The sequence below is a fragment of the Carya illinoinensis genome, chromosome 3 (assembly GCF_018687715.1).
Source record: "Carya illinoinensis cultivar Pawnee chromosome 3, C.illinoinensisPawnee_v1, whole genome shotgun sequence".
In the NCBI taxonomy this organism is placed as follows: domain Eukaryota; kingdom Viridiplantae; phylum Streptophyta; class Magnoliopsida; order Fagales; family Juglandaceae; genus Carya; species Carya illinoinensis.
Window position 1 is genome coordinate 12995442 of NC_056754.1, and position 26670 is coordinate 13022111.

At 35.2% G+C, this 26670-nt stretch overlaps 4 protein-coding genes across 8 annotated transcripts; 3 read left to right on the top strand and 1 right to left on the bottom strand.

Annotated features, from left to right (window-relative positions):
• The first annotated feature begins 14 nt into the window (after positions 1–14).
• On the top strand, positions 15–11841 carry LOC122303315 (probable LRR receptor-like serine/threonine-protein kinase At5g63710). 4 transcript variants are annotated; one of them, XM_043115049.1, is made up of 13 exons: positions 16–166; positions 316–408; positions 2392–2562; positions 2917–3049; positions 3223–3294; positions 5016–5159; positions 5405–5476; positions 5617–5682; positions 8077–8147; positions 8223–8366; positions 8714–9055; positions 10276–10670; positions 11290–11841. In XM_043115049.1, exons 2-13 carry the CDS (start codon positions 396–398, stop codon positions 11599–11601), a joined length of 1935 nt encoding a protein of 644 aa, XP_042970983.1. In that variant the 5' UTR covers positions 16–166; positions 316–395; the 3' UTR covers positions 11602–11841. The 4 variants fall into 4 exon arrangements, with proteins under 4 accessions (XP_042970985.1, XP_042970983.1, XP_042970984.1 ...); XM_043115051.1 differs by having other exon boundaries at positions 15–408; positions 11278–11416; XM_043115048.1 differs by having other exon boundaries at positions 20–408.
• A 1021-nt stretch (positions 11842–12862) lies between these two features.
• On the top strand, positions 12863–17033 carry LOC122303318 (uncharacterized protein At1g10890-like). Its single transcript, XM_043115055.1, has 4 exons — positions 12863–13121; positions 13350–13565; positions 15531–15750; positions 16638–17033. Exons 1-4 carry the CDS (start codon positions 12976–12978, stop codon positions 16896–16898), a joined length of 843 nt encoding a protein of 280 aa, XP_042970989.1. The 5' UTR covers positions 12863–12975; the 3' UTR covers positions 16899–17033.
• Positions 17034–20447: 3414 nt separating this feature from the next.
• On the bottom strand, positions 20448–22057 carry LOC122303555 (geranylgeranyl pyrophosphate synthase, chloroplastic-like). The gene has a single exon (XM_043115379.1). It carries the CDS (start codon positions 21661–21663, stop codon positions 20689–20691), a length of 975 nt encoding a protein of 324 aa, XP_042971313.1. The 5' UTR covers positions 21664–22057; the 3' UTR covers positions 20448–20688.
• A 253-nt stretch (positions 22058–22310) lies between these two features.
• LOC122304009 lies at positions 22311–25310 on the top strand. Of its 2 annotated transcripts, none has more exons than XM_043116020.1 (4): positions 22311–23359; positions 23449–23501; positions 24689–24848; positions 24935–25310. In XM_043116020.1, the coding sequence occupies exons 2-4, from the start codon at positions 23473–23475 to the stop codon at positions 25061–25063; spliced, it is 318 nt and encodes a 105-aa protein (XP_042971954.1). In that variant the 5' UTR covers positions 22311–23359; positions 23449–23472; the 3' UTR covers positions 25064–25310. The 2 variants fall into 2 exon arrangements, with proteins under 2 accessions (XP_042971954.1, XP_042971955.1); XM_043116021.1 differs by having other exon boundaries at positions 22311–23339.
• The last annotated feature ends 1360 nt before the right edge of the window (positions 25311–26670 follow it).

Consider the following 26670-nt stretch of genomic DNA (forward strand, 5'->3'; position numbering starts at 1 on the left):
AAATAAAATCGTCGAGAGCTTCCCCCAACTGAAGTGACTCCTCGAGTCCGACCGAGAGTCTCTGCTCTTAGAAAAAGCTACAATAATGGAGATATTATCAAACTAAAAGCAGAGTGACCCATTAATTAGTGGGATTCTCATTCTCGTTCCATCACCAATGCACCAAGTAGCTTCCATATTCCATGCCATTGGCCTTGCCAGGATTGATTTTTTTTTTTCCACAATTGCTTTACTTTCTTTTTTCTTCCTTTTGGCATAATATTGCTTAGTGGGACCCTTGCACTAACCCATCATCCAATTCCCTTATCATGACGGTCATGATGATCTTGGAAATACTCGATTTCCCCCTCTTCTTCTCCTCGGGCTTTTATTTTTTTTGATGGGTTGCTACAGCCATGGCTGAAACAAGTTAAGTGTCTTTCTTTTCTTCTTACTCCTTTAATTTAATCATATCATCTATTTCTACTATTGTTTGAGCTTTGAATCTTTGTTCCATTGTGTTTGGTTTGATGTTTTGTTGGGTAAATATTAAAAGAATAGGCTGGCTTCAATACCACAGCCGTCTGTATTGATCTGTTTATATAGATTTACAATGAGAGAGTTTTGTACTTTGAATTCTACTAGTGGATATATACAATATAAACATCCCTATATATCAGGAAGTATAACAGATGGAGTTGTTGCAGAGGATAAGCTTTGAGTTGTTGCTGGTATATGAGATAACTCCTGATCTTGTAGTGAGTTATCTTCTGAGATGTTTGAACTTTGGCTTATCTGTCTAACTTGTTGCACCCGTGATGTGCATTCATTTCGTCCTATCTTGGGTTCTTTGGGGTGGGAAGGTTCTCGTTTTCGACGGTTTCTAGCTCTCATAGAATATTACTTTCTAGCATTGTTTGTTTATCTATAATATATGCACGTGCATGGATGGTAAGGGGCCAGGGTTGATTATTAGGTAGTATATTTTATAGCTGCAGTTTGTGAGGAAGGATGTGGCTCTAATCCGCCTGTAGAGATGTTAAATTTGTAGGAGAAGAGAGTAGGATGAATTTGAGTCAAGTCTGCTGCGTTTGGTGTCCTATAAGATTTATTGCTCCTAAAAAGGAATCCCAAGATTTTTTGTTGAATTGGGCTTTTAAAGCGGAAAATTCTGCTTAGTGGAGATGAGTCTTTCAACTCCTTTGAAGAAAAATCTTGAAAATTTGCATCTTATAACTTCGTTTCGTGACATACTTGTATTGATAGGAAAGAGAGAAATCAAGAGGAGGTGATAATTATTGGTAGTTGCAGGGCTATATAAATATATATATATATATGTATACAGAGAGAAAAAAAAAAGAAAAAAAAAAGAAAAAAGAAAAAAGAAAAAGAAAATACGTGATTGTAGTTGCAAGCTATGATGAAGTTTCCACGGCGGGCATTTCGGAGTTTGGATGGTACACAGTACACCTGATCTATATGTGTATCTCTGGATATGTTTTTAGTTTAATCACTTTTTATTCAAACAAAATTTTCTCAGATTTCAATAAGATGATCACACAAGCCTTTACTGTTCTTTTCTTTTGGGGTGGAGGTGGGATTTACATGGGAGGATTATAGAGTGCGTATCAACTTGATTTATCTTATTTTCTCTTTTTGATTGCAGATAGTGTGTAGGAAGTGAAGAGAGTTTACTTTTTGGGAAATGAATTTTGGTTGAAGAGGAGAATATTGAAAAATTGACTACTTATGAAAATGATTTTTCTTTTTCTCTGGGTAAAATAATTTCTGTTCAATGAAGCCTCTAATATATGCCTTGATGGATATGTATTTTACAATTAATTGAACAGTATAAGCAGAAAGATAAGAATAAAATTTGTTTCTAGCAAACCAAATAGGGTAAAAGAATTAGGAATTAGAAAAGAATTAGCAGAAGCCTCTAATATATGCCTTGGTGGATATGTATTTTACACTTAATTGAACAGTATAAGCAGAAAGATAAGAATAAAATTTGTTTCTAGCAAACCAAATAGGGTAAAAGAATTAGGAATTAGAAAAGAATTAGCAAAATTATGAAATAGCTGAAATTGATTGACTGGTTGTGTCACCTAGACTGCCTTTCTGCCTTATAATATAGGTGAATTTATAAAGGACTTGCATGTTAATGAAACAAAATAAGCATGTTCCTAAAATGCGTAAGATCAAGTGGCGGACATGAGCATAGGTAATACATAGATATATGGTGTTATTAGCAATTTAAGAAGATTTTTATTCTTTTATCAAAAGGCATGCCATTTTTAAACTCCTATGTATTGTGGGACAAAGAGAGTAATGGATGAAGTGTTATTTTGCATTTCCAGACAAATAGTATTTAACAATGTATTCCTTGCTGCTTTATTTTCCTTTATGTAGAGTTCCGGAAACTGGGCAGGAGGTCACCAAGTGAATACTCCTTGGAAATTGAGTACAGTTGCATGTTTGGAAATGTTTTAAGCTGGCATCCTCAAAAGCCAACCATATGCTGGCTGGTACTCTTCATTTTGCTAACCATCAGTTACTCATCCAAAGAACCTGATGTGGAAGGTATAGTGTGGTTTAACCTTTGTCCTTTGTTCTGTTTGTAGCTTAGTTTTGTACTCTATTGATTAACATATGTTCCCAGAACTTCTCTAAACACATTTTAGAATTAGAGGAGAAGACATAGAATCTCATGAAAATATGATAAAGTGGTCCAATTTCCAATAGCCTCAAGACACTCTGTTATAGTCACTAAAAAGAAGGAAAATACACTGTAGCTGATTGGGTCTGAGTCCAACTTCTGATCCTTCTTAATTTTGACTTTTATCAAATAGCTTAGGTTCCTTTTCCCCACCCATCTTATGAGATGCTTTAATGTTGCTATTTGATGTTTGGATTCTTCATGCTGCCAATGCTCAGGTGAAGCTTTGATCGATTTTCTGAAGGTGCTCAATGATTCCAAAAGTCAAATATCAGATTGGAATGATAATTTAGTGAGTCCGTGCTTTAGTTGGTCCCACATCACCTGTAGGAATGGAAACGTCATATCACTGTAAGTTCATCAATTTAGAAGATACGTAAGTGTTAATTTACTGGGACTATCACAATCTTCCTGATAAGTAAAACTCCATTTTTATTCCCTGTTTAATTCACTTGCATTGTTGCTATCAGGGAAACTGTTTATCTTGTGCACTGCATTTAGTTTCTCAATGTACTGATTTGCAGGAGCCTGGGTTCAAAGGGATTTTCAGGAACGCTTTCACCCTCAATTACCAAACTGAAATTTTTGGTTAGCTTGTAAGTTATTATATCATCTTGATGCATAAGGTTTCACTTTTTTCTTGACTTGACGGGTGATTGATCTAATAAGCTACAGTATGCTCTTAGTATGCATAGAATCTGTTTGAATTTTTTGATATGATGATCTGGAATTATCTTTGTTTCGTAAGAAAGAAAAAAGATTTATAGATATCAAAAAAGGGTGATACCCTAATACACAGGGCCCCAACATAGCTTGGCTTCTCCACCCATCTCAAATGGATGACATACAACAGGTTGAAAAACTAATAAGAAATTCCACCTCCCAATTGTGCTTCGCTTTAATAAAATCAGTCCTAGGAGTCATTAGAAAACTGAAGGTGGTCTGCCACGGAAGCATCCTTGGCACCCGCAATACTGTATATTTCCGAGAAAGTTACTTTCAGGACTGATTTTCATACCACGCGTCATGCCAGAACCCAATCTTATATCCATCTCCCACCTCATCTAAAATCAAGAAACCTCCCCACCCCAAAACATGTTCGAATATTTTTTTCATTGACAACCCTGTACATCCCATATTTGATGTCCACACAATGATACAAGTCTAAATGTATATCTTGCTGAATCTCAATGAATTTTATCTTGAGGAGTACTTCATTCTGTTTGGACCACATTGGGCTATGCTTCAGTGGAGCTCTTGGCTTGATGGAAGGACCAGTTGGTTGTCTTCAACGTGAATCACTATCGTAAATAATGCCGCCATATCTAATGTGGTAAATTTGGATTGAAAGAAATTGTTGATGTGAGAAGATGGTAGCTGACCTCAAAGATTTTATGTTTAGAAAACCTTTTTATAGTAAAATAAAATTTTATTGCTAGAAGAGAATGTTATGTTTAGAACCCTTTTCAATATGGTTGTTGTTCATTACCCGTTTTTCTGTTCCTAGCTTTCAATACTTTATTACGGTTTTTTTTTTTTTTTCTTTTTCTTGCTACATGTACCTCTTGTATACTCACCGTGTACTTGGGTATCACCCCTTCTATGATGATTAGTAAAGTTTAACATTTTTATTTATTAGAAGAGTACCTTCATTATGATTTATATCAATGCATGAATTGATATGCTTTCACAGTTTAAAAACAATATGGTGCCGTAAAACAAAGAAAAGGACTTTTTCCTCCACTAATTAGGATAAGCGTGGGTGTTGTTGAAAATTAAAGCTAGAACTTATTGACAAACTGCTTTAAAATGCATGTACATTGACTCACAAGTGTTGATTATGTGTTGTGTGGCTCTTACACTATTGGTATGGGATAAATTTAAAAAAAAAAAAAAAACTTGCCTCTAAAAACAGCCTTATGACACATTTTTTCAGGCATTTGAAACAAATGTTATTTCCGATTTAAATTGTAATGATAAGTCTCCAGTTAACATTCAGTGTTACACTTCCCACAATTGAGGAGAATTTCATCTGTGTATTGACAATTGTTTGATGCCTGATGAATGATAATTCAAGCGATGATAGCATTTTTCATTGGTACTATTTACTGGTACTAAATTCCATATTAATTCAAAGGGTGTATAAGATCTAAACATATAGTAACTGTCCCCCTTCGTTTTTCCATATTGGAAGGATTTCCAATCTTTCCTGACTTTTCGAGAGTTTTTAAATAAATTTTTATATTAGTTACTAAGCAATTCGTTATATAAACGATGAGAAATTGCTAGAATGCTTCACGTACTCCATCTCTTGCAGGGAATTACAGGACAATAATCTATCTGGTGTGCTACCTGACTACCTTGCCAGCATGGCTCAACTTCAAAACCTAAATCTTGCTAATAATAATTTCAGTGGCTCTATTCCTACCACTTGGGGTCAGCTTCCCAGTCTAAAGCATTTGTAAGACAAAAATATGTGTTTCTTGAGTAGTCAAATTTTCTTACCGTTCTCATATTCATGGAAAAACATATATTGTCTTGGAACAGTCCTTGAGCTTGGTGATTGTTTCTATCAATTTATCTGATTATTATCATAAAATTTTTGGAAGTATAATTGTTTAACCAAGTCTAGTGTATACATATCACCATTCTATCATTCCAGCCAAAAACAGAATTTGAACAAGTGCTGCTGTCACTTTGACTCAGGGTATTGAGGGGAAACCACTTGTCTGGAACCATTCCCGATTCAATTGCAAATATTACTGGGTTGACAGAACTGTAAGGACTATTTATTTTTAAGGCTTCTGCTGCTGTTAGTCTTTACAACTTAATTTAAATCTCCTGTCCTGTCTTTAGCATTTATACTGTATGCCAAAATTCATATTGTTGATGTTTTGTTGTTTTTTTTTCCTTTACAGGGATCTTTCATCCAATGATTTATCCGGAAGAATCCCTTTGCAACTATTTTCGATTCTATCCTTTAAGTAATTCAATTACAAGTTCTTTATCTCTATATATTATTCTAACCTTATATAATGCAAAAATGGAACATTATCTGAGTCTCCCTAAATAAATAATTGAATTTCCAGGAGTGTCATGATGAAAGTTAGATTTTAGCATCTTAGTTTTCTTTTTTTTTTTAAAAAAAAAAAACTTGAATTAGTGGGAGAACAACATTTCTGTTAACCCAATAAATGATTTATCATGATAGAACAGAAAGAATCATGTTTCTGTTTAATCTTCTATGTAATCAAGTTTGTTACTAGGGACTTGTTCAGAAAACAGCTGCCATACCTATGCAGCTCAAGGGCAGGCCTTTTATTACTTAAACAAGTGCTGCTGCTTTGTTCTAGCTGGATTTTTTAATACAATCAGGATCGCATTGTGTTTATGAAGATGCCAACTTGCCCAGGGTAAAGTTTGTTGGTGGTGATAAAGAGGACTCAAGTGAATTTTTTTTTTTTCGGCCATATTTTATTTGCAGATCCATGACATCTGTGTCTTTTTCCGTTTTTAAACCTGAGACAGCGAGCATCATTCTTTTCCACATCTACTCTGTCATTGTCTCTTCTTTATTTTTTAACTCATATATCTTTGCAAGAGGTGTTACTGTAGGTCCAGTCTTTGAAGGTGCTTATGAAACCTTAATTTAGTATTAGGATTCGGCAGAATAATGTGGCTATGTTATAAGTTAAATGGTTAAAGCCTTCTCACTAATCATTAGTATTACCAAGTGGTCTTCTTTTGGTATACTTGATTATTAGCAATGTTAAATCTACACTATTTTATTGGTTGCGAATATTCTTACTCTTGTATCTGTTCTTGACGTGAATTCTGGTTGTCAGTAGGGAGATGAACTTGTAAACCTACTATAAAAAATTTATACAGTACTGATATGACAATCTTTTTATTCTCATGGTTTGATCATGTGTCTTCTAATGTTGTGCTTTAGTAGCAACAATCTGGCCTGTGAAACTCCAATAGCAAGCTTGAAAAACGGTAGATATTCAAGTGGGAGAAATCAATTGAAAGAAGTCAAAATGAGACATTTAGTTGGGGTTATGTAAGCAAATGAACTCAATATTCAAAAGAGATATTGAAGGGAAGAGAATACCTGAATAGATGTTGAAAGATAGAGTAACTTACGAGTCATAAAGAGTTATCACTTTGAAACAAGCCTGCAACCCAGAAAAAAAAACATATTCTGTAGTTTGAGGGACATGCACTGAGAAACTAGAAACTTTGTTTCCCAACAGGACTAGTCAATGGGACAATTGGAGTCCCATTAGAACCATTATAAAAAGCAAGAACTTCTGCCTTTCAAGCAATGAGGGATTTCATACACCACCTACACTCATCAGCTCATATGGAGTATGACAATATCCCCCCTTAAATTCTAAACGTCCTTGTCAGGCCATTTCATTGTAAGTGGCATGGCTCAAATCCAAAACTTATGGTTGAGATTGGCTTTGATACCATTTCTAACACCCCAACGGAAGGCCCAAGCCACATCCGGGCCTATATTCCAAAAGGATTAGTCAATTGTACAATTGGAGCCCTATTGGAACTATTATAAAGAGCAAGAACTTCTCCCTCCCAAGTAATGTGGGATCCCATAAATTACCTACATTCATCAATCATTATGGGATATCACGTATATTAGGTGTCAATTTGGTCTGAATGCCCTTTTTAGAGGGTTTGCCTTCATTAAATAGATGTGAATTTACAAGCTAATTGCCAGATTTCCAGCATCAAGTATGCTATACAAGGTAAGTATGTACACCCTAATTGAAAGCTAAATATAATCTAGCTATAAAGGAAAGTATAACCAAAAACACAATAATTCTCCCAAATTATATCTCCGTAACATTAGGCAACTATCAATGCTCCAAATTATGTTTATTAATTGTGCTCCGTCAATCTAAAGTATCATTGTGGAACAAATCAGGACCAAATTCTATTCCAAAATTATTGATTTGTTAGCCTTAGTGTATTGCTTATGATAATTCTGAGGTTTCTCTGTGGTTTTATAGAGAAATGTTTGAGTTATATGCGTACCTTAGCCAAAGATGTATGCTTTCTTGTAGATCACTTCATTTGTGGCTTATTATCAACTGCATTGTTCTGTCAGTTTTACAGGAACCCGTCTTACTTGTGCTCCGCCAATCTAAAGTATCATTTTGGAACAAATCAGGACCAAAATTCTATTCCAAAATTATTGATTTGTTAGCCTTAGTGTATTGCTCATGATAATTCTGAGGTTTCTCTGTGGTTTTATAGAGAAATGTTTGAGTTATATGCATACCTTAGCCAAAGATGCATGCTTTCTTGTAGATCACTTCATGTGTTGCTTATTATCAACTGCATTGTTCTGTCAGTTTTACAGGAACCCGTCTTAATTGTGACCCTGGAATTGAGCAACCTTGTGTTTCTCGCCCTCCACTTCCAGGTTATTGATATTTTTTTATCATACCCCTCAGGTTTAAATAATCTAGGTGATACTTACCTTTTAAATATTTTGCAGTTTCAACCAGAAAATCAAAATTTGGAGTGGTAGTAGCTTCTGCAATTTGTGGTGCATTCCTGCTCTTGTCACTTGGGGTTGTGTTTGCATACCTTCACCATTACGTGCACAAACTCAGACATGATGTGTTTGTTGATGTTGCAGGTAATTTTGCCTTCGGCTTTATGATCATTTACTGGTCTTATATATCTCTGTCTGCAATAATGATATTAAACTATGTCGATCTGATCTATTTACCTCATCAGTCTATCGCCACCCTATCATTACCTAGGATATTTTTTTATGAGTCGTTAGATGAGGCTGATAAGAAATGATTCTCAAAGACGGTTAATAAATCGCTGATGTTTGCATGGACTCCCTAAGATAACATTTGTGTTGCAACTTTTCTACGAACTGTATTCAAATTCTCATGACTGAATTAAAGTGGGTGAATATTTGTTAATCCTGAACGACTCATGTGAAAGTAGCATCGAATATTTTGGCCATTTTAGGTGAAGATGATCGTAAAATCTCCTTCAGCCAACTGAGAAGATTTTCTTTGCGTGAACTCCAACTTGCAACTGAAAATTTCAGTGAAAGCAACATGATTGGACAAGGAGGCTTTGGAAAAGTTTACAAAGGTGTCCTCTCAGACAACACAAAGGTTGCTGTTAAACGCCTTACAGATTATAACCGTCCTGGTGGAGAGGCCGCATTCCAAAGAGAGGTTCAACTTATAAGTGTTGCAGTTCACAGGAATCTATTGCAGTTGATAGGATTTTGTACAACCTCATTGGAGAGGATCCTTGTTTATCCATTCATGCAAAATCTTAGTGTTGCATACCGCTTAAGAGGTATATCCTTTAACTTTCACGTTGCTTTAGTTCATTCTATTCTGATTTTATCTAATTCTTTGCAATTATTAGTTAGACAAACTTGTATGGAAGTATTTTCTTACCATGGCTTATGCATCATAAGTGGAACAAAATCTTGAAGCTGTAAATGCTTAGTTGAAATTACAGTTTCAAGACCTGAAAACAGGCATCATACCAGTCAAAGGAATGAGTTGCTTGGATATTTTCGAGTAAAATGGGACAAATAAAGAATTATGAAGGAGTACAATGTTGTAGATTTTCTGTGTGGTGGCACATTTTGGAAAACTCTGTTTAAATGAAGGTCCAATGCAAAGTTTGCATAATTGTTTGGATGGTAGGATCTTAACCTTCTCGGGGTTTCTCTAGTTCATATAAAGTCAAATAGTTCAGACCAGTTTCAGTGGGCTTCTACTAAGTAGAAACTATATGCCAGAACAGATCATTTCCTGTCACTGTCACAAATTTGACTGGCGATCCATCCAGCAAAATGCAGGGGATTCGAAGTGGGAAAAATTTATTGAACCTTATTACACAAATATATTGAAATGTTTGTTAGGCGGGAGATGCACTTGGCAACAATCTTTGCCTTCCATGTGAAAATTCTTTAAATTAAACAGTGCATGGCAAGGTTGATAATAAGGTGAAAACAGACCCATGTTTCAACTAACAGTTCACTAGTTCAATCAGGTGGTTCAATGGCTCGATCTGGCTTTTAAATCAGATGGTTGGTAAGGTAGAACCAGAACAAACTTATGGCTGATTTATCATTGAACTGGCTCAGGCGTGATTCAAATCATTATGTTTTCCAAAAAGTGTGCACATTATATCTTGTTTAACCTTTTGATTATTTTTACCAATTAATGACGTTTTACAAGATCAGTATCTTATCAAATACACGATTGGATTTCATCAAACTGAATGGGATGTATATCTCATGTAATAAGTCAAGTTTATATATTTAAACTACCTATTAATAGCATGAATTTTAATTAGATATCAGATGACAATCAGTGATGTGAAATTCTTTATGCATGACAAGCTTGTAGATGACATGCTAAGGATGGGCAGGAGAAAAATGTATGTGGAATATAAATAAATTGAGAGATGTTATATTACAAAGAGCTGCGCCTAATGCAACTTGAAAATTTAGTCTTTGTTATCTCCATCTTTCTAATTTTTACCATTAATGTGTGCCATAGATTTGAAACCTGGGGAGAAGGGCTTGGACTGGCCAATGAGAAAACGTGTGGCTCTTGGTGCAGCCCATGGCTTGGAGTATCTACATGAGCATTGTAATCCTAAGATCATACATCGTGATCTAAAGGCTGCAAATATCCTATTAGATGATGATTTTGAACCTGTTCTGGGGGATTTTGGGCTTGCAAAGCTGGTTGATACAAAATTGACTCATGTTACTACTCAAGTTCGTGGAACCATGGGTCACATTGCCCCAGAATATTTGCACACAGGAAAATCTTCAGAAAAGACAGATGTATTTGGATATGGCATAACTCTTCTTGAACTTGTCACTGGTCAGCGTGCAGTAGATTTATCTCGCCTTGAAGAGGAAGAGGATGTTCTTCTGCTTGATCATGTAAGATTTTAAATCTATGGTCTAAACTATGCTAAATGCTGTTTGTCTGCTACCATGCATACCTATCTCTTATTTTGAGTCTTTTCTCTTTTCATTTCTTTCCTTTATTGTCTTTATTAAGATATATCGGCTAATAGTCTGATGTTTGTCATGGCCTTTTTATTAAAAGATTAATAAAATATATATTTCTTGTCGACACTGTTCTCTTGTATGAAACGTGTCCGTCTGTTTAACCTGCATGTTAGGGAAGCACTGGTTTTCAAAAAGCCTTCGTGATCCTAGCATTGAAAGAAGCGCCTCCTGAGCTGTTCATATATTCCCATCTAGTTCTCAATCTAAGAGTGCAATGTGATATGTAAGACCTTTATGTCTAGATGAGAGGGATTCAACTGTATAGCTTTGTAACTTCCAAATTATTGATAGCCCATATTTGTTCAAACTATTTCTGCAATGCGGTTGCTTTAAGCTGCACTAGCCAACAGTCACCATTTGCTGTTATTAGAAATCCGGATTGTATGAGGATCCAATGAACCTGATAGTGTCGTTGCCCAAGAAATTAGATGCTTGTACCTTAATGCCTTTTGAGCTCTGGTTATATAATTTGTAGATTATTTGACAGATCAAGAAGTTGCAGAGAGAGAATAGGCTGGATGACATTGTGGATGGGAACTTGAAGACTTATGATCCCAAAGAAGTTGGGACTCTTGTTCAGGTTGCATTTCTGTGCACTCAAAGCTCACCCGAGGACCGTCCGACAATGGCGGAAGTGGTACAAATGCTGCAGGGAGTGGGTCTGGCGGATAGATGGGCAGAGTGGGAGCAGCTTGAAGAAGTAAGGAATCGAGAGTCCTTCTTAGTGTCTCATAACTTTCCTTGGGCTGAAGAGACAACGCACGATCCAGAAGCTATACAGTTGTCCAGGGCGAGATAGATAGGGGAGGGGGCATCTACACCTGAAAATCAATTTTGAAATGAACCTTTGGAAGTATATGGTTCTTGTATTATATATCTCAACATAAAGAAAGAAAGAAAGAACAAGGAAATCATGTGGGGTAGGGAATCTTTCCATGGCCATGTATCTATTACACCCGATACCTGTGTTTTGCAGTAGTAACTATGTTTGCTAACTTTGGTCGTTTAGAATACTTGTACAGCTTCATTCACTCTGCAACGGTATCCACTCGGCTCCCCTTATTCAGCTGCATTTTGCATGAAGTCAGAGACACAAAAAATGAATAAAGAAAATCTTTTCAACCTTTTTATCAAGTTGCAACATTTTATGTTGTCATTGCATTTTAAGCTGTTGGGTTTTTTTTTTTTTTTTTTTCAAAAATATTACATAAATTTTAATATAAAAAACAAAATAGTAAATCATGTCTTAGAAAACATATTAAGGGTTGGTTGTGTTGGATTTTTTTTTTTTTTGGGGTAAGTGTTCTAATATTCAACATATGTTTTCATTGATTCTTATTTGTATTAAAAAACCTGATCTTGTTAATGAAACTTATTGAAAGGTGGGGACAGTTAAATGATCATTTCAAAACTGAAGTCCAAAATGAGAATAAGATCCTTTAATTAAGAGAAAAGATATTTTTGCAATTGTAAATTGTACAATAGTCGCATAAGCGCTTTGACAAAAGTGAATAAAACATGAGATGCATATGAAAAAAATTTATTTTTTAATAATTGATCTTACTCTTTTTCAAAAAGATAACGTGACGTTTACACACTTGACGATTGTATGTAGAATTACTCTTTAATTAAACCTAATTTAATATTTAACTGTATATATATTTAAAATTTTATATATTATATATTTATTTCATTTTATAATATTATTGTGGCGTTATTTATAACTAAAAAATAGGAGCATACCATATTAATGAGGAAAATACTAATATGCCCCTGAATTTGTACCATATCTCTGGATTTGACTTCTTGTGTATTTTATTTTATTTACTTATTTTTAAATGGTTAAAATAGTTATCATAGTAAATTTGTGTGTTCTTTTGAATGTTTAAAAAATGTAAAACAAAATAAAAATAAGTAAATAGGTAGATGTAAAAATAAGTAGAATTTGATCAGAACTCATTTTATATACAGGAAAATAGGAGAGAAATTGAAAATAAAATAATATTTCTTTTTCTTTTTTTCAAAAAAAAAAAAAAAAAAAAGAAAGCCTTTCGTTCTTCTTTGTAATCCAGGCCGCATTGTTCCAAGGGGTTTTGGACTTCTGGCGGAGAAGTTACTTTGGTGGTGGCGACTGGCCGTGGGAATGAGGGTTTGAAACATTGAAACAGGAAAGATGCCCCGGAGTCTGTCGCGCTCTCCATCTTACCGACGGAGATACTCACCGCCGTCCCCGGCGCCTCACCATCGCCACAATCGGAGAAGCCGAAGGGATCGAAGCCTAAGCCGAAGCCGCTCTCCCTATTCCAATTCCCACTCCAGGTAATACCGATTCTTCCTGCCTTATATTTTATGGACCATACGAAGTGCATTTGCTCACTTCTCCTCGCTTTGTTGTGCGCAATGTCACCTTAAACACAAATGCCTCTCATAATCACGGTGCTGCTTTCTTCTTCTCGAAGGAATCATGCCATTTGCACACGAACTCACTACCGATTCTAATATGTTTTAACCCGGTCAATAAGATAAAGTTGTATTTTTGCGAGGCAGGCGAAGAAGTCGTTCTACTTCCTCGCGTCGCCGGAGAAGCCGCTCGCCATCCTATAAGCGCCGCAATCGATCTCGAACGCCTAGGCGACGCAGAAGACAAAGCAGTAGGAGTACTTCTTTGTCTCCTTTAGCCAAGTCTCGTAGTCCAAGTATTGCATCTGCTGAACGCAAATCTGCCACTGAGAAACTTAAAAGAGAGGAGGAAGAAAATAAGAGGTATCTGTGTCGCATTTTATTTTCATTCTTTGGTAAACTTGATACTTATCAAAAATAAAATCTTTGGTACGCTCTTCTAACCAGTAAAGAAATTTTCTGTCTAGTTGAGCTGTTTACTGTGAGATTAACTAAAATAGAATGGCAATGCTACGTGAGCTAAAAGCGTTGGCAAGAATTTTAAGATGTCAATGAAGTGAAAATGAAAACCGGAAAATTTGTGATTTTTCCCATCTCTCTCCTATCCTCTCAATAGCATTTAAATGGCGGGCACGTTTGTTTTATTCTTGAAATGAAAGATCACCATTTGATTTCTTTTAACATTTTGGTTGTGAGAGGCATCACTAGGCGATGTAGAGGACTTCTAAAGGTCCTGTTTTGTGAGTTCTATAAAGAAGAAGTTGCGCACAAAAGAACTATAAGATTTTATGTTTATTTTTCCAACACTTATCTTATTGGTTTAGATCTTAACAGTTGTTTTATGCAAGTTTATGAGTGGCCCTAGCTGATTTCATCTAAGTTGGGATTGCTTAAATGAGTTAAGTTAGTATGTGGCCCTAGCATGTATTGGTGCAAGATTGAGTTTGTGTGTGTGTGTGTGTGTGTGTTTTTTTTTTCCTGTTTTGATTGGGATTTATGAAATTGCTAATATCCTTTTGGTTTGCCTCACCATCCAGTATCATCTTCTCTCTTTCTTGATTCTTTACCCAAAAAAAAAAAAATTCTTGCTTCTTTGAGGTAATCAAGCCCCTCCATATTACAGCACTTGTGGATATGCCTGCAGCCATCTTAGCTATCAGTTTCTGTTGTGGACCACGTAGATGTGCTTTTGAAGCATCCATTGCAATGTGATGATCTTAGAGTTTCTTATAGAGATCGCAAAGGGCACCTTCAATGACTTGGTTATTGCTTTAGAGAGAGAGAGAGAGAGATGAGGGAATATCTATGAGAGAGGTGAGAGAGACAGATCGGAGAGTGAGTGAAGAAGTGATAGGGTCGTTGTTTGACCCAAAAAATGTAAACTTGACTAGTGGTTTTCAGAGGTCCCAAACTTATCAAATTGTGTATCTAACTTAAAAAGATTTAAATGTTTGCTTAAATAGGATACATGATCTTGAAGGCTACAGGTTACTTGTACGTTCTTCCATACCAGCTTTTGTGAAGGAAGCTGTTGTGTAGATGAAATTATTTTTCTTGTTCAAAAACAGGATAAAACTCTGTGGCACTGATTCTTATATTTTGTTCCATTAAAACTTCGTTTTTATGGCTCAAAAACAAGATTGAGAGGTATGCCTTACTAGGAAAAACTTGTATTTATGCAATGACCCATGGAAAGTGCTACTCACATATGTGCTATAACTCCAAAAAAACTAGTCAATTTGAAGCTTCTTAAATCACTTAAAAGCCTAATTTCAACTAATAAGTAGCCAATGTTGGACTTAGCACTCATGACTACATTTATAGCCTATGCATTCTGTTTGAGTTATTCATATTCTCAATGCGGGACTCGGGTGTTACAAACAATTGCTGACGTTTTCCTCAGGGTCATGTCATATGGTGCTCCAGTATCACATGGTTGATTTTATATGTAACACAACTTAGGGAAAGGGCTAGCCAAATTTGTACTATAACCTCGAAAAGACTAGTCAGTATAAAGGTAGAATTACTTATAAAGCTCAATTTTATCTAGTAAGTAGCCAATGTGGAACTTGGCACTCATGAATACCTTTACAGCCTACCCACTCTGGTGGGTTATTCATATTCCCAATGTGGGATCAGGGTGCTATAATTTATTATGGTAAAGATAAGATGCTTAATAAACCTTATATTACATTATAAAAATGAAGTTTTGCACTTTTACTTTATGGTTTAATTTGCTACATTGTCTTTAAGTAGTATTGACTTTCCTTTTGTTCTCTTTTTTCATCAATGGTCATTTTAGGCCTGACTTTTTTCATTCCCTACTAGGCGTCAACATGAGGAAGAACTGAAACTATTGGAAGAAGAGACTGCAAGGAGGCTGGAGGAAGCGATTCGGAAAAATGTTGAGGAGAGGTTGAGTTCAGAAGAAGTCAGGTTAGAAATAGAGAGGCGAATAGGGGAAGGTCGAAAGAAATTGTTTGATGATGTTGCAATTCAACTTGAAAAAGAAAAGGAAGCTGCTCTTATTGAAGCAAGAAGGAAAGAAGTAAGCATCTTGAACCGAGGCCTCTAGGTGGCTGGATAAACATGATATGGAGTCAGATGAAGCTGTTTATTGCAATTTTGGGTAGAGTGTAGATTTCCCATTAATATTTAGATGTCTTTTAGCATCATATCTGCAGTATCAAGATGCCTGGGTTCTTGAATGAGTTAGCCCACTTAAATATGTTGTGTAAAATTGGCAAGATGATAGGATGTTTTCTGGGCCATAATTTTAATGTTTAACTTTTTTCATTAATTTCTTTTTAAATTATATTCAAATAGTTTTTAAATGGTAGAATGGGAGAATAACAGTTCAATCAAAATGATTCTGAGTGTTGATGATCACCTAATTAGAAACTGCATGAGCCTCTGCTTACCATGAGCTCCATGAGCTCCGTTCTTCTAATCATGTATGGTATGCTGCGTGAATTTGATTTTGGAACTTTTGCTGTGGATTTTATGACTTAAGCTGAGACTTTCACTTTATTAGATTACATCCATATTAATTATATCCTCATTATCATCATCTTGGACATTTACTGGAAATCCAATAAATCCAAGGCAACTTTCCTTCCCACATGTGGAAGTGATTCTCTCGGTCGTAGTATATTAGCTTCTTACTAGTGATTAGGAGGGGGAAAAAGAAAAAGAATTGACAAGGCAAGATATATTATCAGATTAAAGTCACTTAATTTATTTCTATTCATCCTGCCGATATATTATATTGTATTGCCAAAAACTCTTGTCATAGCTGAAGGTCTCCTGTTATATGCTTTTCAGGAAGTTGGAGACATTAAACTCGTGCATATACTTCCAGAAACATTCTTTCCTTTTGTTTCTCTCCCATTAAACTAATTATGACCATTTTGATGTGATCATGAAATCCCACAGGAACAAGCTCGAAAAGAGAGAGAAGAGCTAGATAAGATGCTAGAAGAGAATAGGAGGAGAGTGGAAGAGGCTCAAAGAAGAGAGGCTTTAGAGCAGCAGCGGAAAGAGGAGGAACGCTACCGGGAGTTGGAGCTAATTCAAAGGCAGAAAGAGGAGGCATCTCGGAGAAAAAAGCTTGAAGAGGAAGAAGAGCGAGCAAACCAGATGAAATTGTTGGGTAAGAGTAAACCCAAGCCGAAGTCTTCTGGCAGTGTCATATAATGATAATTTCTTTGTGCTAATGCTGTGCCTTTTCCTTGCAAACTGCTGACTAGAGCTTTGATATTTCAAAAATGTGTAACAAAATAATAATTTTTGGTATTTTATTGATTAGAACTTAGAAGGCTATCTTCCACAGTTTTTGAGTCTTCTTTGGCCAGTTGCCGAAATTTCTTCGTAGAATTGAATTGCAGAAATTTGGAAGCGAGACTCATTGTTCGTACATTCTGGGTAGTTTATTGTTCACGTTCTTGGAAAGATTTTCCTTTCTAGCAGGAGAACTGCCCTTATAAAATGGACCTCGTCTTTCCATAGGAAGCACAGCTTGGGAAAGGAATAAGAGGAACGAATTTCATTACAACTGCTTCCTCCGAGACAGCCAGCCGAAGTCTGGCTGGAAGAATCTTCTTACAGTCTACTTCCCCATGCCCCATTGTAATTTTGTAATGTAAGCAAAAACTCGAACTTCTTACACCACCTCTTGTTAAAAACCATCATCACCAAACCCCAGTCCAAACGGAATCAAGCCTAGGTATATACTTAAGGTCCGTTCCAATGTAAACTCTAGAAAAATTAGGGCTGATGTAAGTTAAAGTTGGGAGATGGGATCAGCAGCCAAAACTTTCTTAAAGAAAGGATAATAGCTTTCAAATGAGATTGAAGTCACTGGGCACAGAAGTTGATAGATAGTGAGGGCAAGCTAACCCATACCTAAGCAACCGGAGATTTCTTCTCAAGAGAGAAGTCTCCGAACCCCAAACATGGCACGTTCTGTCACGTGAGTCTCGAGTCTAGTCTTTAAATAGGTCATCAAAAGATTGTAATTTTATTAAGACATTGAAGATTATCTATCTATAAGCCTCTCACAATAGATCAAGATTTCGCTCAGACAAATATGGCAGTCAGAATCCATTAAAATTGGAGCAGCGGAATCAAAAGAAGAGGAAGAGTTTGCCAAAAACAGAGATTAAAATTGTAGGGGAAAATCGAGAATTTTAAGGAATTAGGCTAATGAGAATAGAAGGAAGGTGACAGTTGAAATGGGAATTGAAGAATTAACTACCCAATTTAATCTTTACTGTACAACATATTCAGTTAATTACTTAATTGTTTTGGGTACAGAACACAAGAACAACTTTAAATATTGTTAATTTGCTTATAGGTATGGGGGCTTTTCCATACATATATATTATATATATATATATATGTATATATATATATATATATTTTCTAATCAGCTTTTCCATGTTGTTACTACTACATAATACACAGAATATTCAATGAAGACTGCCAAAACTGTTAAGATTCTGTAGAAGATTTTATAGTCTTCAGTTCTCTCAAAGTCTTCCCCAACCCCAATACAATTAAATCAAATGGAAATGTAGAGGGAAGACTTGGAATTCAAATGGTAAGAGGAAGAGAGAAGAAGCTGCTTGCGAGAAATAGCTTCCGCTATGCCGGTTAAAGTGAGTACCTCAAAAGAATTTTTTAGGAAGAGTTCACATAAAACAATTTAAAAGTCCACCAGTGTCATGCACCGTACAAGAAACGAAAGGTCTTTAATAGCAAATAAAAGTAAAGATCGGATGGAGAGGAATTTTTCTTTAAAAAAAATTAAAATATTTTACTAAAATTTAGGAAATTTGGTGTGATCTCAAGTTCTCAACTCATTCACTGTACAAAACTCCCCTTAAATGATTGTTTGCTTAATGGAATGATAGGTTAAAGAACGTAGCACCCAAAACTAGTATGATATATTGTAAGAATTCTTACTTAGAGAATTGGCAATGGACTTGTCAACTTCCCTTTCTTATCACCTTACAGTTATTTTTTATTGAATAATCAGGTTAAGAGAAAGAATAGTTAAAAAATAATTTTAATAATTTTATTTTTTAATAATTAATATATAAAGTGTATTTATAAAATATTAAAAAAAACTTATCAAATATTATTAAAATAAATAATATTATATTATTATTTAAAATTTAATATAACTAATATAATATAGACTAATATATTTATTTAGAAGTTTATATTATAACTGAAAATTCACGTTAGAGTCACTTGCAAGGCTGGCCCATTGCCAATGCTGTATGTATGCTGCCTACGCGTCTTCAACCACCCACTCGTTTGTCCAGCAAGAGAGAGGGCAGATGTTCTAGAAACAGCCCCTTGTATTTGCACGAATGTTTGACTCTCTCGGTCCCACCATTTCCCACCACTTGGAAGATTTTATTGGGCCATATTATGAAATCAATACATTTTTAAATTTTGATAAATTTATTTAAAATAAGTTTGCATTATATTCAATAAATAGGTATTTAAAAAGATTTAATTTACAGTATTTATTATTTTTCTTTTAAATTTAGAATTTTACTATTTTACATTTAAATTAATATTTTATTCTAATTTTAATAGGTAATAGTTTTATTTTATTTTATTCTAAATTAGTTGAAAATCAATTATTTAAGTATCAAACTAAATTATTGATGTATATATAGTATAGTTAGTGTAATTATAAAATATGAAAAAAAATAAAAATATTATTATTAAAAAAATAATATTATATTATTATTTTGATTAATCTAATTGCTAATCCAATGTAGAATTATAAATAAAAAAGTTTTGAATTTATGAAAAATTTATACTTTTTATCAAATTTTAAAAATGAATTTAATGAGTCCAATACTAATGTTAGAGCATCCACATTGGCTTCATCAAATTTATCTTTAAAATTTGATGAAAGTACATAATTTTTATAAATCCAAAACCTCATTATTCATAATCCTACATTAGATTAGTCATTAGATTCATCACAATAATAATATAATATTATTTTTTTAATAATAATATTTTTATTTTATTTTTATATTTTGCAATTACACTAGTAATATATTAATTAAAGTAACCAAAGTCATTGCAGGAATAGAACAAGTAAATATTTGCAAAATGTCATACACAAAAATTTTGGAGAAAATGTTGTGATATTGTATAGAAATTAAAGTAAAAGCTTCTTCAAATTGCCTACTTAAAAAATGAGTGGATTGCAATAGCCGAATTGTCTCATCACACCAAACTCGATTGCTGCACTACAGGAACGAAAAATAAAATAAAAAGCCGATCGGTATTAAAGTTCAATAAAATAACCAATTGATGAATAAACAGTAGGTTTTTAAATTTGGTGATGAATGAAAATCTACTGTAACTCGTAGTTTTACATTTTTAAATATGGTGAATCGTTTTTAAGTAAATCATCAAATTTGGAAGATTGGCCTAATTAGACGAGTCCAATCTAGTGCTATAAGACATTCAGACTACTTCGTGGTATATATGATCTTTATGTGGAAGACAATAAAAAGACAAATTCATAATTATTTTCCATATAAAATTATAACCAAACTCAATAGTAAAAGTACATGACGACGAGGTGTGACAGTTTGACTTGGAATTGTAGAACATAGTTTCACGTTCAACGATCTGAATTCAATTATTCAACAAAAGAGAAATTAATAATTTTATAATGTTAGAGTTGCATTCAAAAGACTTTGCATGGTGACCAACTTAATACATGATTGCGATCGGATTTGTATTAGAATTAATTCGTACATTCATATTATTATATTACGAGAAACTCAATTCGGGTAGATATAATAATATATTAAGATAATAAAAATAATACATTTATTTATTTTTATTTTCCTTTATTTTTAGTCCCATTTATAATATTGATGGATCACACAACTAGCTAGCAGCTTATAATTAGCTAAATCATGAGCAAAACAGAGTAGCATTACTAGTTTTGCCTAAGAGCAATGTAATTGGCCAGAGCAAGCAAGGGTTTGGCCTTTTCCGGATCAAATCCAGATAGCCAACTCTGAGCTTCCTTGTTCAGTTTTTCGGCAAATTCCCTCGACTTCTCGATCCCCATTAGCTTCGGATACGTAGCCTTTCCAGCTACCAAGTCCTTTCCGGCCGTCTTCCCCAGTTCCTCCGACGACTTTGTCACGTCAAGAATGTCGTCGACCACCTGGAATAGCAACCCAATACACCTTGCAAACCTCCTTAACTTCTCTACCTCCTCGTTCGACCCTCCTCCCAGAATCGCTCCCACAACGACCGAACCTTCCAGCAATGCTGCTGTCTTGTGCAGATGAATGAATTCGAGCTGTTCTAACCCCACTTCAGAGACAGGGAGCCCTTCGCAACTCATATCTGCTACCTGCCCAGCAACAAGCCCTTCCGGCCCTATCGACCTGGCTAACTCGCCGATTGCGCGGACGACTCTTGTCAGCGGCACGCCCGCGGTGGAAACTGCTATGTGCTCGAACGCCAAGGCCAGAAGCGCATCTCCGGCAAGAACCGCAATAGCTTCGCCGAAAGCCTTGTGGTTCGTTGGCCTTCCTCGGCGGAGCTCATCATTGTCCATGCAAGGAAGATCGTCGTGGATCAGAGACATGGTGTGTATCATCTCGACAGCACATGCAGCGGACATCGACATGGACTCGGACCCGCCAACGAGCTCACAGGCAGCAGTGCATAGAACAGGGCGAACACGCTTGCCACCGGCAAGAAGGGAGTAGCGCATGGCCTCCTGGATCTTCTGGCCCTCTTTCAGTGGAATAGCGGCGTCTAGAGCTTGGTTGATGGATTTGGCTTTCTGGATCATGTAGGTTTGGAAGTTGAAAGTGGATTTTGATTCATGTCCTTCCTCTTTGAGAGTACTGTCTTCCTTGGTGAGGGTACGTATATGCACACTCGCACAGCTCATTTTTATCTCAGAAACTAATTTTTCAGAGAGAGAGAGAGAGAGAGAGAGAGAGAGAGAGTAACAGGATTTGGTTTCTTTGTAGAGAGAGAGAGAGAGAGAGAGAGAGAGAGAGATGATATTGGGACTATATGCCAAATGCGCCTAATCTTTATGCCATTGCCATATTTGCAGTGACACCTATATATACATGCCGATGCAGTGAACGGATAAAAGATTAATCAGTGGTCTAGATTCTAGCCTACTAAAAAGGTTAAAAAATGTAAGACTTCAGAGAGGATGAATGTTCGTCATGATGCGTTGATTTCGCAAGTCTTCCCCCACCCAATCAAATGAATCGAAGACGTCCCATCTCCGGAAACATAGAGAGAAGACTTGGAATTCAAAAGCAGGGGGAAGATGAGGGAGGGAGATCACCAGCTTCCACCCGCTAGGACCATTGTTGTTCAAATATATACGCAAAAAAATAATAAAGAAAACAGAAGTGGGAGAAAAATAATGAAAATGGGCCAAGTTGATCAACAAGCTAGCTAGCTAGGAACATGCATACTGCATCATGAAGAATTTAATTAGAGGCCCCGGCCCCACCCACCCGTGCTATGCACGTCGGAAACGAAAGTACTTCTTAATTTAGAATATTAGAGCAAATAAAAAGGAAAATGTTGTTTACAGTCGCTTTGGGGAGCCGCGGCGCACTCGGAATCCTACTTGGCAGTTTCATTAAAGTGACTGGAAAAGGAATCGAGTGGAAATCGAACCGACACCTCCCTTAGTAATGAAACGGTGCATATTTGAATAGATATATTCATTACTCTCACCAAATCGACTATCTGTCCAAACACTTCACCCTTTCCCCTCGTCTTCTCCATCGCCCCTTCCCTCTCATCTCTCCTTTGATACTCACGAAGAGCCCTAACCCTTCGATCCCTTACTCTGAGTTTGAATGGTGCTTCAAACTTGTATTTTTCTCTAAAATATTTCGCAGATCCAAGATTTCAGTTCTTCGGTTTCATTTTTTTAAATTTTTGTGTTATCAGTTGGATTTCTCGTTTAGTCTCTTTCGGAGGACTTGGTTATCCTTCAGTTTTTTGGTTCTCCTGTAGTTTTGTTGATTTCGCTAGTCTGGGTTCTAAATGAGTGTGGTTTTACCACTATGTATTCGATTTCACAGTGTGGGTTCTCCTTGTGTTTTCGAAGAACCCTAACCCTAACTGTTGGATCCCCACTTTTATTTACTTGATTCCTTACTCTGAGTTGGAATGGTGCTTCATCCTTGTATTTTTTTGTCATTTCTTTCGCAGATCTAGGATTTCAGTTCCTCGGTTTCAATTCACAAGTCTGGGTTCTCATTTCGATTTCTCGAGATTTGTCTTTCGCAAGTCAGGGTTCTCCTTTAGTCACTTGTATATTTCGCAAGTTTGGGTTCTAAATGAGTGTGGGTTATCCCTAGTGTTTTCGATTTCACAAGTTTTGTTAGATTTTTTCATCTTTCCCTCCTCGAATAGTCTTGAAATAGAGTGTTTTTCTCCTTCCTGGAGGAGAAGAGACAATGTTTCACCCTGGTTGATCCCGAAACCCTAACCCTAACCCTAACTCCCGAAACCCTAACCCTAAAATCCTAACTTTTGGACCTCGGATTTGGGCACTGGGCAATTGGCCAGAGAACCCAGTCGAGCTACGTAAGCTCCCCCTTTGATATGTGGGGAAAGATATTATTTATTTATTTGCATGTATTTGTTATGTTTATTTTGGGCAATGAATCTGATTCTTCCATTGTTTTTTCTGTAGGTTTTTATTTATGCAGCATTGAGAATGAATGCAGTTCAAAGTGTCCAATCGAGGTTGAGTTTTACATGATATTCTCTTTGGTTCATAAGTTAATTTGTTCTGTTTATAGCTTACTTGGATAGATTTGGTCTGTTTAAATGAGGCTAATGTGATATTATTTGCATGATATTCTCTTGATTTCATAACTTTATTTGTTCTATTTTTAAGCTTACTTGGATGGATTTTAATATGATTAAATGAGGCTGAAGTGATATTATTTGCATTATATTCTCTTGATTTCATAACTTTATTTGTTCTGTTTTTAAGCTTACTTGGATGGATTTTAATATGATTACATGAGGCTGAAGTGATATTATTTGCATGATATTCTCTTGATTTCATAACTTTATTTGTTCTGTTTATAAGCTTACTTAGATGGATTTGAATATGTTTAAATGAGATTGAAGTGATATTATTTGCAATTTCTCTTCTAAACATAACTTTATTTGTTCTGTTTGTAGCTTACTTTGATCGATATGGATATGTTTAAATGAGACTGAAGTGATATTATTTGCATGATAATCTTTTGATTTCATAACTTTATTTGTTATGTTTTTAAGCTTACTTGGATGGATTTGAATATGTTTAAATGAGATTGAAGTGATATTATTTGCAATTTCTCTTCTAAACATAATTTTATTTGTTTTGTTTATAGCTTACTTGGATGGATTTGAATATGTTTAAATGAGATTAAAGTGATATTATTTGCATGATATTCTCTTGATTTCATAACTTTATTTGTTCTGTTTTTAAGCTTACTTGGATAGATTTTAATATGATTAAATGAGGCTGAAGTGATATTATTTACATGATATTCTCTTGATTTCATAACTTTATTTGTTCTGTTTATAAGCTTACTTGGATGGATTTGAATATGTTTAAATGAGATTGAAGTGATATTATTTGCAATTTCTCTTCTAAACATAACTTTATTTGTTCTGTTTGTAGCTTACTTTGATCGATATGAATATGTTTAAATGAGGCTAAAGTGATATTATTTGCATGATAATCTCTTGATTTCATAACTTTATTTGTTCTGTTTTTAAGCTTACTTGGATGGATTTGAATATGTTTAAATGAGATTGAAGTGATATTATTTGCAATTTCTCTTCTAAACATAACTTTATTTGTTTATTTGTTCTGTTTGTAGCTTACTTGGATGGATTTGAATATGTTTAAATGTTTATTTGTTCTGGTTCAGGAAAATTATGTTGTCATCACCTTCGTCTTCTTCATCCATTGGTAAACATACTTCGAGTCAACTTTCCTGCTTCTATGAGGTTGAGGTAACACTAAGATACTCAAATACTCCCAGAAATCCAGGACGACCCTTCTTAGGCTGTCCAAAGTACAACAATGAGGTAAAACATTTGTTCATCAAGTTTTTATACTCACTTGTTTTGATTCGAGTACATCTAACATTTTTGTCAATGTAATTAATGAATAGGGCTTACCGTATTGCAAGTTCTTCAAGTGGGCGGATGGTGCTTTGGACGTAGAGCAAGAAATTGAAGATATAAAGCAATATCTATTAAGGAAGGAGGAAGAGCTGAGAATGGATAAAATTGAGTTCTGAGAGCTAGCCGATGCAATGGAGAAGATGTTGATTAATATACTCGAGGAGGTTCGGAAGCAAGATGCTCAAAACAGGCAGAAACGCACACTGCTCAATCTGTATTGGGCTGTTGCCATTGTTGTCTCATGTTACTTTCTGCTGTCTAAGTGATTTCATCCTAGTGTATAACTTTATTTTGTATATGTATTTTAAGTTAGTCTGAACAGGGAAAGGATGTTTGTAATGAGATTGATCCTTGTTATTTCAAGTGTTCTGTCTTGATGGATTATGTACTATGGGGTTCGAATTCTATGTTTGAGACTCATAAATGAGTTTCATTTTGTGTGTTTGATGGTGGATGTACTCTGAAATAGAAGCTATTTCTTCATTGAATTATTTTACTGTTATGCATTCTGAGAGGAAGGGCTGAGCCCGTCTGAACTTTGCATTGAGCAATATGGTGATTCGGATTACAGGAATTTCTTATATAGACACAAATTGGATTCCACCTAATATATTCAAATTGAGTTTGGATTACAAGAACCAACACATCACGCTTATTTCTGCAGGCTGTAATATATTGTCCGTGTTGCTTAAATAAACCAATATAACTCCTGCCAGCTAAAGTCATGCAATCTCTTTTATCCATATACACTCAGATGATAAACCAATATACTCTTGCGCTGGTTTAATGCTATAAATCATTAAGGCAACCACATACCAACATAAGGATGCAGTGAACTTTGTGAGCACCCCATAACAACTCAGTGACAACATGAGAAAGTTAGTTAGGACTCACACTTCACCCTTCGTTTCATTCAAATTATGTTATTTCCCAAATTGTAGTTTACAATTTCTCTTCATTTCATAACCAAAGCTAAGTCCCATTAATAGAGTCTCAATATTATGCTTTACAATTTCAACTTGGAAGTTTCACAGGTTTCATGAATAATCACAAAATTCCAAATTTAATGATTATAACCCCTCACAACAATTCTCAGTGACATGGAAACTAATCATAGACTTGCAAAACATTCAATGCACCATATCCCCTACAATTTCTCTAGGAATTACAGCTTCTAAACAAAAAATTCATGTTTTTAAAAATCCATCAACCTCATTGTTTGATCTGGTTGTGTCCCATCCATACACTCCGGTTGTGATCCATCCAACCCAAATTGCAGTTGTAATGAAGAAAAAACAAATATTATCTTTATTTGTTGAATCCTATTTTTATTTGAATGTTAGCAACAAGCCTTACTGTTTCTTGACTCCCAAATACTGTATGTTGAAAACTGAGTACCACAAATATTAGTAACTGAGCTGTCTGCCACAATCTAGTGCAAATTGCAGTTGTAATGAAGAAAAAACAAATATTATCTTTATTTGTTGAATCCTATTTTTATTTGAATGTTAGCAACAAGCCTTACTGTTTCTTGACTTCCAAATACTGTATGTTGAAAACTGAGTACCACAAATATCAGTAACTGAGCTGTCTGCCACAATCTAGTGAGCATTAAAAAAGTTAGCATTAAGATTATTAATTGCTTTCTGTGCACACCAATTACATAACATATGAATTCCACCTAATTTCTTCTAAAATATAAATTTAATCTTCTAATATACCT

Excerpts from the sequence above, each read along its gene's own strand:
- LOC122303315 (XM_043115049.1), top strand. Across the intron at positions 3,295-5,015 it reads CTGAAATTTTTGGTTAGCTT|GGAATTACAGGACAATAATC; the intron begins GTAAGTTATTAT and ends CATCTCTTGCAG. Across the intron at positions 5,683-8,076 it reads TTTTCGATTCTATCCTTTAA|TTTTACAGGAACCCGTCTTA; the intron begins GTAATTCAATTA and ends TTGTTCTGTCAG.
- LOC122303318 (XM_043115055.1), top strand. The coding sequence starts at position 12,976 with ATGCCCCGGAGTCTGTCGCGCTCTCCATCTTACCGACGGAGATACTCA. Across the intron at positions 13,566-15,530 it reads GAGGAGGAAGAAAATAAGAG|GCGTCAACATGAGGAAGAAC; the intron begins GTATCTGTGTCG and ends ATTCCCTACTAG. Across the intron at positions 15,751-16,637 it reads TTGAAGCAAGAAGGAAAGAA|GAACAAGCTCGAAAAGAGAG; the intron begins GTAAGCATCTTG and ends GAAATCCCACAG.
- LOC122303555 (XM_043115379.1), bottom strand. The coding sequence starts at position 21,663 with ATGAGCTGTGCGAGTGTGCATATACGTACCCTCACCAAGGAAGACAGT.
- LOC122304009 (XM_043116020.1), top strand. The coding sequence starts at position 23,473 with ATGAATGCAGTTCAAAGTGTCCAATCGAG. Across the intron at positions 23,502-24,688 it reads GTTCAAAGTGTCCAATCGAG|GAAAATTATGTTGTCATCAC; the intron begins GTTGAGTTTTAC and ends GTTCTGGTTCAG. Across the intron at positions 24,849-24,934 it reads GTCCAAAGTACAACAATGAG|GGCTTACCGTATTGCAAGTT; the intron begins GTAAAACATTTG and ends ATTAATGAATAG.